Source organism: Rhinatrema bivittatum, chromosome 14 (genome assembly GCF_901001135.1).
Source record: "Rhinatrema bivittatum chromosome 14, aRhiBiv1.1, whole genome shotgun sequence".
Taxonomy (NCBI): Eukaryota; Metazoa; Chordata; class Amphibia; order Gymnophiona; family Rhinatrematidae; genus Rhinatrema; species Rhinatrema bivittatum.
Window position 1 is genome coordinate 81701969 of NC_042628.1, and position 16797 is coordinate 81718765.

The 16797-nt window shown below is 43.4% G+C and overlaps 1 protein-coding gene across 1 annotated transcript in view; it reads left to right on the forward strand.

Annotated features, from left to right (window-relative positions):
* The window catches only part of HPN (hepsin), a 133040-nt gene that overhangs the window by 61202 nt on the left and 55041 nt on the right, over nucleotides 1-16797 (forward strand). The window contains exons 6-7 of the mRNA XM_029576764.1: nucleotides 13405-13534; nucleotides 14343-14465. Of these exons, the coding sequence (XP_029432624.1) occupies nucleotides 13405-13534; nucleotides 14343-14465 (253 nt within the window). The remainder of the gene's footprint in view (nucleotides 1-13404; nucleotides 13535-14342; nucleotides 14466-16797) is intronic.

The following is a 16797-nucleotide window of genomic DNA, read 5'->3' on the forward strand; positions in this document are numbered from 1 at the left end:
TGTCATCGGTACAATTATCTAAGAACATGCTTTCACATTCTTTCTCTACTTCCACCCTGTGCACAGGTCTGTTGCTGTCTCTCTCATCTTTTCTTTCGGAAATAGGCTTTTTTGCAGTCTTTTCACGGTCTAAAATTAAAAATAATAATAATAATTAACACGGGTGGGCTCATACTTTTTTTTTGCAATATTTTAAGAAGAATTTTTCTTAAACTATAACAGTATAGATTCTTACTTTTTTGTTTATCTCTCGGTTTTTTGTATGGTCTTTTGTCAGATTTCTTTGGCATATGCTGCTCATGGTCTGTTATGTAAAAAAAACAAAAAATGGTAATACCTTTTCTTTTACACAGCTGTGAACTAATTGTTGTTTTACCCATACAGATATAAAAAAATACTTCTTACCTTCAACTGCATCTTCAGACTCTTTTCTCTTTCTTTTGGAAATAGTTTTGTTTGCACCATTTTCACATTCTAAAAATTACAAAATAAAATAAACACAGGGTCACACACACTTTTGATGTCTTTGTAAATAGATCTCTGCTTCGTTGACTGTTATGAAGGAAAAAAAGAGAGACATTTGGGGGTCATAGACATTAAGGAAAACCTATTTCTCACCATTATTTGTATTGCTGTCAGAAATGCCTTGTTGGTCTTTTTTCTCTAAGGCATTACTGCATCCAGGCTGTTCTTCTTCTTCTATGTTCAAATGTGTGTCTGATTTTGCAATATTTTCCTGTTCTAATGATAAAACAGACAAACACTGTTTTTACTACTGTTTTTAAAAAAATCATATCTAAAAATATACATTAAAACTATTAACTCACCTTTTAATTTTCTTTTTCTTCTTTTAGTAAGTGACATTTTATTAATAAACACAGACTTCTGCCTTTCTTTGTTTGAAGAATCCATTTCTGTTTCAAACTCCAGACTGCTGAATCTTTTCTGGTCACCGGCTATACCCTTTTATCACCAGCATTAGGTGGGGCGTAACCACCAACAAACCTCAAAACCTGTGTATTGAAACAAAAAAAAAAAAAAAAAGCTACCTGGCCTCTCTGTCATGTGATGGACATCTTATAGAATAAGATTGTTCTCTTGCTTGGGTTATCATTTACAGGGCTTTTTGTATGTATTATCAATATCTCTTTAGATCTGAAGCCCATTCACAAAACTATAGTATGTTGAACCTTTTTTTTTTTTTTTGTGATTTAATGTTTGCTGATCATTGTTTCTCCCTGATTAGATTATGTGTCCCAGACAGCTATCCGCACCTACCTCATTACAATATACATCCCCCCTTTTGTTCATGAAAGGTCGTGTGTTACCAGCGCCCTCTTAGGTCTTGGGGCACTTTACAAAAAAAAAAAAATTGGCCTCTCTTGAATGTCTTGTCATTCTGGTCTTTTTTTTTTTTCCCTTCCAAACATTGTCTCAATCTGATTAGATTAACCATTTACAGATCTTGGATCCAGACAACTTCCCCCCCACACATAGCTCATAGCAATATACATTCCTTAGTTAATGAAATAGTTGCTGTATCAAACATTTTACAGCCTGTGCATTGATATCAAAGAGACTTAATAAAACCATAAGATATCCCCCCCCCCCCTAAAAACATCCATATCACCTTAAAGCACAATTGACACATTTTGTTAATTCTGATATATTTATTAGTTGTTTTTATTAACTAATTTATACACATGGCAACATTTGTTAAAATATTACAAAGTATTTCATTGTCAATACATACTTCTGAAATACAGACAAGAAAAAACAAAGACTGCTTTATTATACATTTTTAAAAAAGGACTGGTGTTTTCTCCCATAGATGATGGCATTTATATATTTTATCATTAAAATCTCATCTGTAGGTTTAAGCAAACTGTTTAGTTTTTGAACAGGATTTTCAGCAGTTTTCACGCTGTGTATAAGATATATGATCAGATTCATATCGTCATTGTTTAGGCTTAATACACCTCGTTTATATGCTGCTAATACCACAAGATTCAAAACACGTTCTAGGCATAACCTGTTACATGCGGTCCTTAATTGTTCCTGTGTGTCAGAGGCAGTCCAATAAACGCAACTATGATCATCCTGACTCGGATCGTCGAGAACACAGCCTTCGCAATTTTCATACCGTATGCCAGACAGACATTTTTTAAGAATACTATAGACAGCCACCCTTACGATTGATCTAAATGTTGTTTTTCGAAAAACTCCATGCACCGGCGGTGGTTTTGGGAATCCTATATAGCTCCACCAGCTGAAATCGTGCACATCTTCAGGATTGTTGTTTTTTTTTTTTTTATCACATGTATCTGGTTCTTTTATACTTGGACAGAAGCAGCAAATACAGTTCATTTTGATACCTGGTGTGTCTCCATATTCTTCTGTTTGTAAAGATCCTTCATTTTCCTATAAAACATAATGTAAACATTAAATTAAAACCTCTTCTAAACAAACTCTCTATTATAGATAGCTCCCAAACACGCCACCCCTAAAATGCATCATTAGAAGGAAAGAGATTTTTTCTTACCTTACACTCAAGCTTTTCCAACAAATAATCTGCTTCGGCATCCAGAGCAGCTTTGTGCAGCTCTAAATCTTCAGAGTCGTTTTCATTGATCAAGTTTGGATCCTGCGAATCAAAAAGCTTTTGTCCCAACGGAAGTTCATCAAAATCTGGGTCAGTGCTTCCTCCTTCTTCTTCTGCCCTCCGCTTTCGTTTATGGCTCCTCTTTAGTTTTGGCTGTTGAACGATTTTCATTTCAAGACGCTTAGGTGTTTCATATACGGCCATTTTCAGGAACAATTACAACAACTCTGCTTGAAGATTGTTCTCACGTGATCACTATCACATGCTTACTTCTATATCCGGACTTGCAAGTTTGGGCGTGTCTAACAGAGAGGGGAGGAGGGAAGGGTTGTGGGGGGAGAATACAGAAGTCTGTTTTTTTTAAAACAAAAACTAAAGCCTTGTGTTTCACCATTGCAAACCTACACCCCCCCACTGCTTTCAATTATCCTCTGCTCAGATTTAGGTCTGGGGGAAGGGTGGATTGAGGCAGAGAGGGGCGGAGGGAAGGGGTGTTGTTGGATTCTCCCTGTCTCTGTGTACAGAATGAGTCACAGTTTCCTGCCTGCTCTCTGGTAACTTTTTTTATTGGGGCATGCCTATCTACAGCAAGGGCTTGGAGGGGTGGGCTTGGGCTTCTGGTGACATCACTTGTTTCTTGGTCACAGACGGCATACATGCTTTAGCTGCCTGCAAAAGAGGTGTTATACCACCAAAACTGCCGGTATTTCCTGGCTCATTATAAATTTTCTTTAAGATCCGCTGGTGCATTCTTGTTTTTTTATATGGCTGTAAAATACAGAAGTCTGTTTTTTTTTAAAACAAAACTAAAGCCTTGTGTTTCACCATTGCAAACCTACACCCCCCACTGCTTTCAATTATCCTCTGCTCAGATTTAGGTCTGGGGGAAGGGCGGATTGAGGCAGAGAGGGGCGGGGGAAGGGGTGTTGTTGGATTCTCCCTGTCTCTGTGTACAGAATGAGTCACAGTTTCCTGCCTGCTCTCTGGTAACTTTTTTTATTGGGGCATGCCTATCTACAGCAAGGGCTTGGAGGGGTGGGCTTGGACTTCTGGTGACATCACTGGGGGGTTTGGCTTGGGGGTTTGAGTGACAGCGTACCCATTATACTACCCGGTCCCTAGTCTTTTGGAAAAAAAACAAACCTGTCTTTTGCAAAGTTTGATCCTGCAGTTCATGCAATTCACCACCGGTAGCTTCAATCACTTGTGGCTAGAAAAAAAGCATATTTCCTGCAGTTTTCCTGCCTCCTAAAAGCAAACTACCGGCTCCGACATCATTAAAAGGCATCAGGAGGTTCTAGGAGCGCATATTTCGGGACTTTTGTATTGTACTTCCGGTGAAATCATCAAAAACAGCCAGAGTCCATTAATACTGACATCATTAAAAAAGCGACAGGACCCTTTCTGATGACGTTTTAGGGGGTGTGTTTTTGGAGGGCGGTGTGGGGTGGACTTCCGGTGATGTCATACCCGCTACGTCACAGGGGGGTGTGTGGCTTGGGGTTGGGGTGTGGGCGGGGTCATCCATGACATCATGGGGGGCGGTTTGGGGGTGGGGTGTGGGAGGGGCTCCCCATTCACTTCTATTGGGAGGGGAGGAGCATCGATGGGGTCTGGGCGGGGCCAGGGGCGGAAGGGGTGGGGCATGTGGCGGAAGGGGTGGGGCCTGGGGGCGTGGTCGAGGGCGGGATGAGGCGGGAGGGGCGTGGCTACGCCCCCATTCACTTCTATGGGGAGTGGGCGGGGCTTAGACCGGAAGTGGACGCTGATTGGCTGCGGAAGGGGTGTGGCCTGTGGCAGAAGGGGTGTGGCCGGGGCGTGGTCGAGGGCGGGATGAGGCGGGAGGGGGCGTGGCTACACCCCCATTCACTTCTGTGGGGAGTGGGCGGGGCGTGGGCGGGGCTTAGACCGGAAGTGGACGCTGATTGGCTGCTGTCATCCTTATCTCACCTGTCAATCAGTTTGATTGATCGTGTACCCATTATACTGCTAAGGGGATTCTGTGCTTTTACAAGGATCTTGGGCAGCAGTAGATGTAGACCCAGTCCAGTCCAGTCCAGTCCAGTCCAGTCCTATCTTACTTCTATCTCAGTAGCCTGTAGAACAAGAATCAGAAGTCTGACAATACTTCCACCTATAATTTGTGTACCAACTATGAATCTCAATGGTGAAATAAGCCAGTTGGCTGCCTCCATCATCCCATGTCAGTTGTAAGGGCTCCATCATCCCATGTCGGCTCGACTTGCCCGGAATTCTGGACTGTAGAACTTTTTTTTTTTTTTTTTGCTAATTTTAGAAAATTAAAAAAAAAAAATAGGATTGCAAAGCATGCAGAATTTCTAACAATTAACGATCAACCTCCAGAACATAGCTGTGAGCCAATCTTGATAAAGCTCATAGAAAGCACACTGACTGGTTAATCTGATTTATTGTGGTGTTCACTTATTAGTTTTGTATATGCTTGGAGATTGTAATACAGTCCGTGAAAGGCAGCATGAGCTAAGACCCTCAATCATAGGAAACATGAATAGTTGTTAAACTATAAAAGTAATAATATTGCATTTAAAATATAATTAAAAGGGGACTCATTGTTATTAATCTTGTGACTCTGATTCAGTTGTGAGAAATGCATGTTGGTAGCACCTCTCTCTCATGTACAGAGCAGCCCTAATAGTTATAGAGGAGAATTACAGGGAACCCTGGCATCCGGAAAGGAGCGGAGTCACTTGTACACACAGAGGACAAACAATCCTATCCTTGGAAAGAGGCCACTAAGATGGAAGGATTTCAAGCTGTTCCAGATGTCATCTCTATTTTGCAGACTCCTTCCCATATCAATGCACAAGTTGACTTACAACAAATAATAAAACACCCAAGGTGACTTATAGTAAAACAAAATTTAAATATACCGTTAACTATAAAAATAACCATGAAATCAATAAAAAATAATGAGCATCATAAAACACCACAATAAATGAAAACTGAACACATATTAGGCAGGACCAAAAATCTTAATCCAGGAAAGCTTGGCTAAATAGTCAGGTTCTAAGCCATTTCCTAAATAGCTGAGAATTTGGTATAAACGACAGCTCAGGCCTTGATAGGACCTGGGACAATGACATGTCCTTGTCGGTCATGATGCTTGTCTTGGCAGTATTTCAAGTAAACCCCTGGGCTGCGTTTAAGTCCCGGGGTTGCTGAAAGGGGCGGGGCGGTCCGAGGGGGGGGCAGGGCGGGGCTAGAGGTACCCAGCACAGTGGCCATTTGTCGCTGTGCCAGGGGATTGCGGGCTGGCACGTGCAACTTGCGCCTGCTCGAAACAGGAACAAAAGGTAGGTTAAAGCTATTGGGGGGGTTTAGGGTAGGGCTAGGGGGCGGGAAGTTTAGGGGAAGGGGTAAGAAGGTTGGTATAGGGGGTAGGGAAGTTCCCTCGCAGGCCGCTCCTAAATTGAAGTGGACTGGGAGGGAACTGGGAAATCTGTGGGCATTTGTGCAACCTGCGGGTGCCAACCCCTGATTCTATAACATGCGTGCATTAGCGCGCACATGTTATAAAACCGTGTGACAATGTTTGCGCGCCAGGTACCGCACATACATAGACGCGCGTAAGCAAGTTTTTAAAATCTACCCCTGTATGTATATGGCTGACTGAAATGCATATGTGAATTTATTTACTGTCTGTGGTGTACTTCCTTGGACTTCCTTTGAAGCAGGCTAGATGTTGCATGGTCACATGGTTTGCCCATGGCACATACAGATGCTGGTTGGTTTTTCTGTGTGACTGTACATTACTGAGGTGCGGAGCAGGGTAGGTCATTTTATTTTCCCTTTGAGGTTGTCTGCTGGCATTGATGTTGCAGTATAACGTTTCCTGTTGTCTCCTTTCTACACACTGATGATATTATTTAGTTATAATGTTGTCACTTTCACTATTGTTCTGCTTTCCAGCTGCTCCTTTCCCTGTCTTGTTTCCTGCCTGGGCCTGTAAATATTACATAGGCTTTAGCTTACAAAATTGAAAAAGATTTCATGAATGAGCTCTCAGTAATCATGTTTTGCTGCCAGGCTTTCATAGAAAAATAAGTAGCCATGGACATCATCTGCCAGGGTACTATTTCTTATCAGACATCTCCCTTCCTCTTTCTGCTATCAGATATGCACATTCTGCATTAGGTACAGTTTCTCTAGGAGTTTATTTATTTATTTATTTTGAACTTTTATATACCGACATTCCTGTAGAGACTACAAATCGTTTCGGTTTACAATAAACATAACATCGCATTAAGCATTACATGGAACATAGAGAAGGGACAGTAAATACTAGGATAATCGGGACTGCGAACTTGCCCATTGAGAAACATAACAATACTTAGAATAGTTAATAAATAAATTAAATACTTCAAAACTGAACTTGATACATACTTAGTAAGTCCAATTAACATAATTTCCGGACCGGGATCTAAGAATCCATTCAAGTGGGAAGAAGGTGAAGTCAATGTTTCTCTAATTAGCAGAGGATCTTGATAGAGGTACGGGTCTAAAGTCGAACTTAGACAGGTCAGGAACTAAACTCTAGAGCAGAAGGTGTGTGAAGATCAATTGGGAGTTACTCTCATAGGTGAGGGGTTCAATTGAAGTTAGCACATAGATAAGAGCACCAAAATAAGGAAATAATGAAATGAATTAGGCAGACGGACCTGAATTATGAACATGAAAGGAGTCTTCATTCTGGGAATGCTAGTTTGAAGAGCCATGTTTTGAGTTTTTTTTTGAATGAGAGAGGACATTGATCTTGTCGGAGGTCCGGGGGAAGTGCATTCCATTGTGGAGGGCCTGCTGTGGATAGGGCTAGTTTCCTTAGGGATGTTTTTGCTGTGGGGGGGGGGGGGGGGCGTATAAAGTGCCTTGATAGGCTCTTCTAATCGGTCTGACGAAGTTATGAGGATGTAGTTGGATGGTGAGCTCAATGGGGGAAAGATTGTGTAAGGCTTTGTGAATTATAGTAAGGACTGTATAGAGAATTCTGTATTTGACAGGGAGCCAATGGAGGTTATAGAGGATAGGGGAGATGTGATCTCTTTTTTTTGTGTTCATCAGAATCCTGGCGGCTGAGTTCTGCAGCATCTGTAGGGGTTTGATGGTGTTGGTGGGAAGGCCGAGAAGCAGAGAGTTGCAATAGTCCATTTTTGAGAAGATAATGGATTGAAGAACCAAACAGAAATCATGAAAGTGTAGGAGGGGTTTCAGTATTTTTAGGACTTGCAGTTTAAAAAAGCATTCCTTAGTGGTGGTGTTCAAAAATGTTTTAAGGTTAAGTTGGTTATCCAAGAGCACGTCAAGATCTCTTACATGGGGCGAGTGATTGAGGTTAGCGGGGTGCGTGGAGATTGGTGCGTTGAGAAGAAGGTTGTTGTCCTCTTGGGAGATGATGAGTATTAAGTACGTCTTATGATATCTCTTCTTCTGCGAGGACATCAGCATGGAGATGAACCCAACCACACATCACACTGACCCACAGGATGAACTAGCTACATTCTACCCATTTCACTTTCTACATAAAAATCTTATTTAATTTTTATATTGCTTCATGTTTTCCACAGCTCCTTTAATGCTGTATATGGTAGATAAGCTATGAGTGTTGATTTGTTGTGATAGTGCGAAGGAGGGGTGTGAGTGATGTGCTCTGTAGCTTATATGCTAAAGAAATAAGAAATACTAGTGCTGGATAGTGCTACAGCTATCCTGCTATAATACACATATGTTCTATGTCAGTAATAAGTGTGACTATTAATATCCCTTTAGTTTTCAGTTTCATAGCCCCAAGGCTGGTGCAAGGGTATTACACACTATAGGAAAAACGTCAGCCATGCCAACTTCCTCACAGGTCCAGGAACATCCCTCTTCCTCTCTCCACCCTCTCCAGCCCCAGCTCAGGCAGCTCCAGTTTTCGCTGGCTCCTGACACCACAGATGAGGTGGTGGGGTGAGAGCATGGCCAGAAGCCAGAAATAAAGCTGAGTTGTGGTAATGCTGAGCCGGCAGAGGGAAGAAGTGAGGAAGTGGCAGGGAGCACACTGACAAGAGTGAATATGTAATTGGTAGGAAAATCAGTTTAGTTTTGGGTAAAAGAGATGGAATGCATGTTGCTTAAACACTGGGATAGATCAGTGGCACTAGCCCGTGAAAAGCAACTTTTCCATGGCACTATTTGAAAATAGAGGATGGTTGAAAACAAGAATTTTTGCTCCTGTTTTTTATATTCCTCCCCTCTAGTTTAAAAAGCTTGAAAAGTGTCAAAATCACTCCCAGAGGAAATAATAGGCAACTAGGGATGTGCAGGAGAAAAAAAAATCATTTTCGTTTTCGTGAGGATTTTTTTCATGAATTTCGTTTTGTGGATTGTTGGATTCATTTTCATTCATGAGGAAAAAAATGAATCAATTGGGGCCTCCACTTATCCAGTCTGGTGGGGATTTGCCAGCTTTGGCCTAGGCCCAGGGTGAAGCCTCAGCCTTGTGTGGGCCAAGGGCACAGTAGGTCACCACGACCTATGCCTACTCAAGGCTGAGGCTTTGGTGTGACCTGGAGGCCTGGTCTCAATGCTAGAACCTCGGCCTGGACCCAGGCCTGATACCACACCCCAACCTGGAGGCTGGGTCCGGACACCGGGGCCTCAGCCTAGGCCACAGCCCAGACTCAGGCCCAATGCCATGACCCAACCCAGAGGCCGGGTCCCGACGCCTAGGCCTGGACCCGATCCTGAATCCTACCACTTGGCCTAGGTCACGCCCAGGCCTTGGAGCCTCTTCTTCGTCCTCTTATTTCTTTGGCAATTGCAAGCCAAATGACACTGACCGGTGGGATTGCACCAAAGTTAATTCCAGCGCATTGACCCCAGTGGACTGTGCCATTTTGATGTACAGCAGTGTGTACGGTTGAATTGTGGCGTTGGGCTGGGCCTGGGTCCCATGTCGCTGCTGAGGCCCCCAGGCTCAGGACCCAACCTTTGTCGGATACCCGACAGATAAGGTATGTTTTTTTTGTTTCTTTTTTTTTGTTTGTTTAAGTTTTTGTGATCTCTGCCAAGGCCCCGGTGTCGGCCCATGCTTCTGCTGAGGCCCCAGCATTGTGCCTGGGCCGAAGCCCCAGACCTGAATCATTGGTTTAAAATGAAACAAATAAGATTTGTTTCATTTGGGGAGGTCTCCAATTCGTTTCAGGGCCCCCAACATGAAACAAATTAGCCTTATTCCTCGTGTTTTGCAGTTTTGTGTTAAACAAATGCACATCCCTACAGGCCTCTGCGTGGCTGCAACTGGGGCAGTGCTCCAGCCTGGACTTACATCTTAAGACAGGTGTGAGTAACTTTTGTATCTGAGCTAAGAGAAAGGTGAATGGTTTTGGAGCATCTATGGTGGCGGCTCCTCCTGTGTGTCCTGAATAACTTTTTTTTCAGGCTGTGACATATTTTTTTTTTATTGACTGTCTCCACCAAATTTTCTCTTTAAAATAACTATTTGGATTTTCTCCACTATTCACCTTCCAGAGGCCAACAGAATTCAGATGAACTGAGCCCTGAAAGCATATGAGCATCTTGTGCAACACTGCCCACCTTCCATCATGATGGGAGGGGTAGAACCAAAATTGTTTTCACTTTTTGATTGTAGAAATTCAATTTGGATTTTCTTTTCTTTCTCACTCCCTGCTGGCAGAGTTCTACAATATGGCCAGATTTTCTAATATACACGCGGGCGTAGATTCGTGCGCGCAACCTAGTGTGCACAAATCTACGCCCGATTTTATAACATGCACGCACAGCCGTGCGCATGTTATAAAATCCGGGGTCGGCGAGCACAAGGGAGTGCACACTTGTGCACCTTGCGCGCTCCGAGTCATAGGGGAGCCCTGATGGCTTTCCCCATTCCCTCCGCCCCCCACCTTCCCCTACCTAATCCACCCCCCAGCCCTATATAAACCCCCCCTTACCTTTGTTAGATAAGTTGTGCCTACCTTAGGGCAGGAGTAGGTTACGCGCGCCGGCACTCGGCCGGCACGCGATCCCCCGGCCTAGAGGGCCTTTGGAGCCCTCTGGCCAAGCCCTGCCCCTTTTTTCGAGCCCCGGGACATACGCGCATCCCGGGGCTTGCGTGCATCGCCGAGCCTATGCAAAATAGGTTCGGCGTGCACAGGAGCAGGTTTTCGGGGTTACGCGCGTAACCCTTTGAAAAACCTCCCCTATGAATGGATGTGCAAGAAATGCTTTTGTTAGTATGAGAGTGTAGACGCACATTCTTTAGCATCCACTTCTCTATCTTCAGACTTTCATATGTGTGCAGAGCTACCAAGTGACCCACATCAAGGATGGGGACTTATGCCCTGTCCTGGTTTTTTACTTCCTAATGCATTTGTAGTTCTTGCTTCTACCATTTGAAAGCAACATTGCAGTACCACAGTGTGTGAGGATGGGACTGTCAAAGAAATCCAGTATTAGCCTAAAATATTCCCCCTTGAACTATAGCTTGGCAAGCAAGGGGGGGACCTGTGCACAATGGCCACAACTCTGGCTGTTAGAGTTCTAGAAAATCTCTGGAATCATAAGGCAAAATGCAGGTAGCCATGGGTAATCTGCAAAAGGGTGGGGACATGTGGAGTTGCTACCTGGCTCTGTCATAAGGGTAGGCCAATCCAGTCCTGCTTTTACCCTACTACATGCGTGAACCTGTAATCCTATATAAGAAAATAAGATATCCCATGCTGGCTCAGACCAAAGTTCCATCTAGCCCTCTCTGTCTGGTCTCAAATAGTGGCCAGTTCGGATCTCTAGAAAATACCCAGCAGATTCCAGAGAGTAGATCTATTTCTTCTTGCCCACTCCTACTGATAGGCTCAGGCAAAGCCACAGCTTATCTGGCAAATAATTGTTTATGTACATTTCTTCCAAAAACCTCTTATGTTTAAACTTTTTATTGAGTTATGCAAACAGCAATTTTGCATACCCTTTTTCCTTATGCATACCAAAGCACGCAATAACATTACATATCAAGCCCCCTTCCCCCATAAACATCTGTTATGCATATAATAACGAAGACCACATTTATCCAAACCCCTTTTAAACTCAGCTATGCTAGTTTCCTTAATCATATCTTCTGGCATCAAATTTCACAGCTTAATTATGCATTGAATGGAAAATATGCATTCTTGAATTTGTTTTAAATTTGTTACCTGTGAGTTTCATGGCATGTCCCCTAGTTCTTGTACAGTCTGAAAGAATAAATAACTTATCTATTTATCTGTTCCAACCCAATCATGTTTTTACCATCTTAACGTATCTTTTCTCCAACCTGAAGGAGTCCTAACTTGTTTATAAGAGACTACATACATCCCGTTTCTCATTTTTGTTCTTCTCCGTACCTTTTTCTAGTTCTGCTGTATTTTTATGGAGATGGGGCGACCAGAACCCAACGCAATACTCAGTGTAGATCTATACAGGGGCAGCATGAAAGTCTCGGTTTTATTCTTCATTTCTAACATTCTCAGCGAGTTGAGGATTTTAATGTATTACAATAGGGTATTGGCTTAGCCTACATAGATGTCAACACAAAAGGAATCGCCAATTATCAAATATGTTATTATCATCCCTTTGCCAAATAATGTGTTATTCAAATGAATATTATCTTGCCATCAAAGAGAAAACATTTTTCGAAGAGAAAAAATTTTGTTTTGAAGAACAGGACTGCATCAGCAAGCCAAAGTCAACGTGTGCTCAGGGAAACCTCACTGAGCCGTCCGGTCTTTTCCATCATCTGCAGCCTGTACATAGGACACATACCATCCGGTATTAATTACAGCTTGTAATTCAATATATATCACTTGTCACATCACAATCTTTTTCTTTGGTTTTTTGTTTTTACTTTTTACTATTTTTCTTTTATGTAATTCCCTTCGGTTTCAAACAGGGTAATAATCTTTGCTCTCTAGCGAATCAACACATAAATATCCTTCCTTTGCCGGTATAGGTATATGTAACCACACTTTCAATGCTTTCAAAAGCTGCCTTGAAAGCTGACTGTGTCCTATGTACAGGCTGCAGATGATCGAAAAGCTGACTCAGCTTTCAAGGCAGCTTTTGAAAGCATTGAAAGTGTGGTTACATATACCTATACCGGCAAAGGAAGGATATTTATGTGTTGATTCGCTAGAGAGCAAAGATTATTACCCTGTTTGAAACCGAAGGGAATTACATAAAAGAAAAATAGTAAAAAGTAAAAACAAAAAACCAAAGAAAAAGATTGTGATGTGACAAGTGATATATATTGAATTACAAGCTGTAATTAATACCGGATGGTATGTGTCCTATGTACAGGCTGCAGATGATGGAAAAGACCGGACGGCTCAGTGAGGTTTCCCTGAGCACACGTTGACTTTGGCTTGCTGATGCAGTCCTGTTCTTCAAAACAAAATTTTTTCTCTTCGAAAAATGTTTTCTCTTTGATGGCAAGATAATATTCATTTGAATAACACATTATTTGGCAAAGGGATGATAATAACATATTTGATAATTGGCGATTCCTTTTGTGTTGACATTGAGTACTTAGATAGGTTCGCAATAATTGCTCTTTGCGTTGTTGTTTTAGCCTACATAGAGCCAGATAGCAACTGTAGAGACATGGGATGGAGCTGATTCTGTATTGCATGTGTCCACTGGGAGCTGCTAAATGTAATAAATGCATGATGGGAGTGATTGACACTAACAAATTTTCCAACCCAGCAACAGCTTCCATAGCTCGTCTCCTTGTATCACAGTCCAGGTCAGTTCAGCTGACTTCCGGTTGATGGTCTATGAGGAAATGGAAGGAAAATGGAAGTTGATCTGCTCCACTGCCTCTGATTCCATAGTGGCCACGCTGAGCTGTGAAGAGATGGGATTTGTTAGGTATGTGGTGGGGTTCCCTGGGTTTTTGATGTAGCCTATTGGGCATAAAGTCATCCAGGTTCTTACTTGGCTCCATGTCACTTGAACAAGTTGATCCAGTCCTGATTTTACTCCTCTCTCTTTGCATGCATAGAGTTCCATTTTTTCTAAAAACAGAAGGAACTGTAAATACATAGATGCTACAAAGGTAAAAGCAGGATTTGCTTGCCTGTCTCTGATAACTTTGAGTCAGGCTCGATGGGTATAAAGTAAGATAATCAGATTGGACTAGATGATCCAATTCTGCTATTCTTATAGAAATTGAAAGTACAAGTCCATAAATGCTATGGGGGTAAACCAGGACTGACTTGGCCTGTCATTTAGCTATCTGGACATGTTATTAAAAGGCTCACCAAAAAAATTGAGATTCTCCTGGAAACTTTGCTTCTCCTTTGGCCATGTTTTCAAAACCTCTTGATGAAACATCAACATAAGAAAACTAAACTGGTTCATAACTTTAATGGTTGTGGTTACTGGTATGAATCAGCTATAGTCCTATGGCATTGAAGTTTATCCTACCTGCCCCAGCACAGTCCCCAGTCTGAAAGTGAAGGTCTTGTGCATCTTTTAGAGGTTAACAGTACTGAGCAGTAAAATCTGCCACCCTCTGTCCAAGTTCCTATTACTGCTATCATCTTTGATATAACGTTGAGAGAATCAGTCACCCTTCCTCTGCTCCATCCTCCTCTGTTGGATTCTGAGCTCTTCTTGGGAGGGACTTTGTTCTGATAAAGCATTGTCATTCCATTTCTTTTTTCTCTTATCCCAGGTCAATGACCTACTTTGTGCTGGATGTGAATACTGCCGGTGCGAACGAGACCTCTGGATATTTTTGCGTGAATGAGTCGCTGCTGGCAGAAGCGAGGAGGCTACAAGACGTGCTCTTCGTGTGGTAATGACACAGTATTTGTAGGACCATAAAGCATTCGGCTTGTGTAGTGTGGTTCAGCCTTCAAATGGTGCTGTTCCTGCAATTCAGAGAAGCTTAATAAATGCTGGAGGAAAGAAGGATACAGGATATGATATCAGTATTCAATAAAGTACAAGAAGTTGGCGTTTTCTATAGAAACTGAAGGACAAAGGTTCACGATATGTAGCCTAGTGGTTAGAGCAGGGGGCCACAAACCAGGGAAACCAGAATTCAAATCCTGCTGCCACTCCTTGTACAAATTTAGATTTTGAGCCCCCTGGGAAAGGGGAAATACCGACAGTACCTGAATGTAATCCGTTTTGAAGTGTTTGAAAGGCGGAGTATAAATCAAATACATATGAAGGATTGGAGGAAATGCCTCTTTACTGAGAGCTGTGGGAGCCTGGAGCATGGACAGGCTGATCTTGTCCTAGCTTTAAACCAATTGCATCTATGGACTGTAGTACCTGCTCTTCTTGGGGAGTTCAGAAATACAAATCCATGCATGTAATGGTGACAAAACCAGGACCACATCAGCCTGCTCTGGAAAATGGGAGCCAGTTTCAGATCTCTAAGAACAGCAGGAACTGTGTCCATGCATTGTGGAGATTTTTATATTTTCCCTCTTAATAGCTCCACAATAAAATAAAGACGAGGCTAAATTTGTTCCACAGTGCTTCGAGCAGACTGTCAGTGGGCATTTAATGATTGTGAGCCCTTGTGCTGTGGCAAAGTCGATGCAGCCTAATAGGCGAACCTACTAGGCCCTCGCTGACAGCTGGCAAATATGCCCTGGTCTGGGACAAGCTGGAGTTTCACCTAAACCAGCCCCATTACCCACAGGTTGAGTCCTTGGGTTCCAGAAGTGCACTGGTGGGTCCCAAGGGTGGTCCAGAGATGGGCCAAAAGTCAGGGCAGGCAGCGGGCAAGGTATAATTAGGGTTCATGACAAGGTCAGGTCCAGGTGGCATGCAAGGAAGTAGTCATTCTGTAGCAGAGGTCAGATCCAGGAGAGCAGTCAGGAGGGCTGGAAGGTTATGGAGCACAGATGAGGCGAGGCAAGGCTGGAGCACCCGCACAGCACTAGGCAGGAGGACCTGTTGCTGAGGTATCTGCTAATCCTCTGAAAGAGCCTTAAATAACTGGGAGCTGGTGCTGTCATCAGGAGGCACCGAATGTCTTTTCCTGCCGCAGGCCCCTTAAATTTCAGGATGTTGGGCATGCACATGCCTCGGGAGAGTTGCAAAGGATGTGCCAAGGTAGTGTCCCGTGCCGTTCTCTATGGCTGTCTGCAGCTGATGGCATCCAGACTGTAAAGTAATGCCAGCAGCATCAGGGTAAGTGCGGCCGGTCACAGGGTCTGCCCGTGGCCAGCCAAACATAAGTGCCCCCCTTCTAAACCCCCCCCCCCAAGCCTCCTGTCTTCGGCTTTTGGGGAGAGAATTGATAGAGTATTTTTACTATCTGGGGTACTGGGGGGTTAGATACAAATTCCAAAGGAGGTTCTGAGAATTCTTCGGAGATGGAGGAACATGAAATAGCATCAGCCTGTTGATCCTCTTCTGCAGGAGTGGGCTTCTTTGGAGAAAGGAAAGCATGGCTCATGGGTCCCTGGGTTGTCGTGTTGCGTGAGGACAGCCCTGCCTCAATGGTAATAGCTTCTACTGTCAGGATGAAGGGCTCCAAGGAAACTGGGCAGTTGGCAGATCCTAGACTATGGCTTAATGCACATGTCTGTAAGTGTGTACTGGAGCGGCAGACATGGTAGGTCAAGCAAGATGGTCCGAGATACCATCATCAGAGGTATGATCTGAGCAGAGTAGTGCTCCTGGCAGGAAAGGCCCCAATGGGTAATTTGCAATGTAGGCCAGTCGATAGAAGGTTGATGAAGTCTAAGCCAGGGCAACCAGAGAATGACTGCTTTGGGTAGTACATAGTACTCTATGCCTACCTGATGTGAACTGATCTGCATGGTGATGAGTAAGGTGGCCATAATCAAGCAGCCACTTAGATGCTCACCATAGACTGATGAAATAGTGCAGTCTGTGGTCAAGGTGGTTGTGGGCCAGCCGTATTAGCGCAGCAACGATTCCTGGATGAAATTGCCTCCTGGTCTAGAATCTAGTAATGCCTCGGTCTGAATGGTGGTCTCCCCGAAGGTGAGGCACACAGTAGCACTGGCTATGGCGAGAGAGTTGGGTGATTCAGGACAGTCTACCCAACCAAGTCTCCATTCTGAGGTTTTGCTGGCTTCTTGGGCAATGGCTAGTGAGATGCCCCTGTGTGGCGCAGTAGTGCAAAGGTTATGCTGACT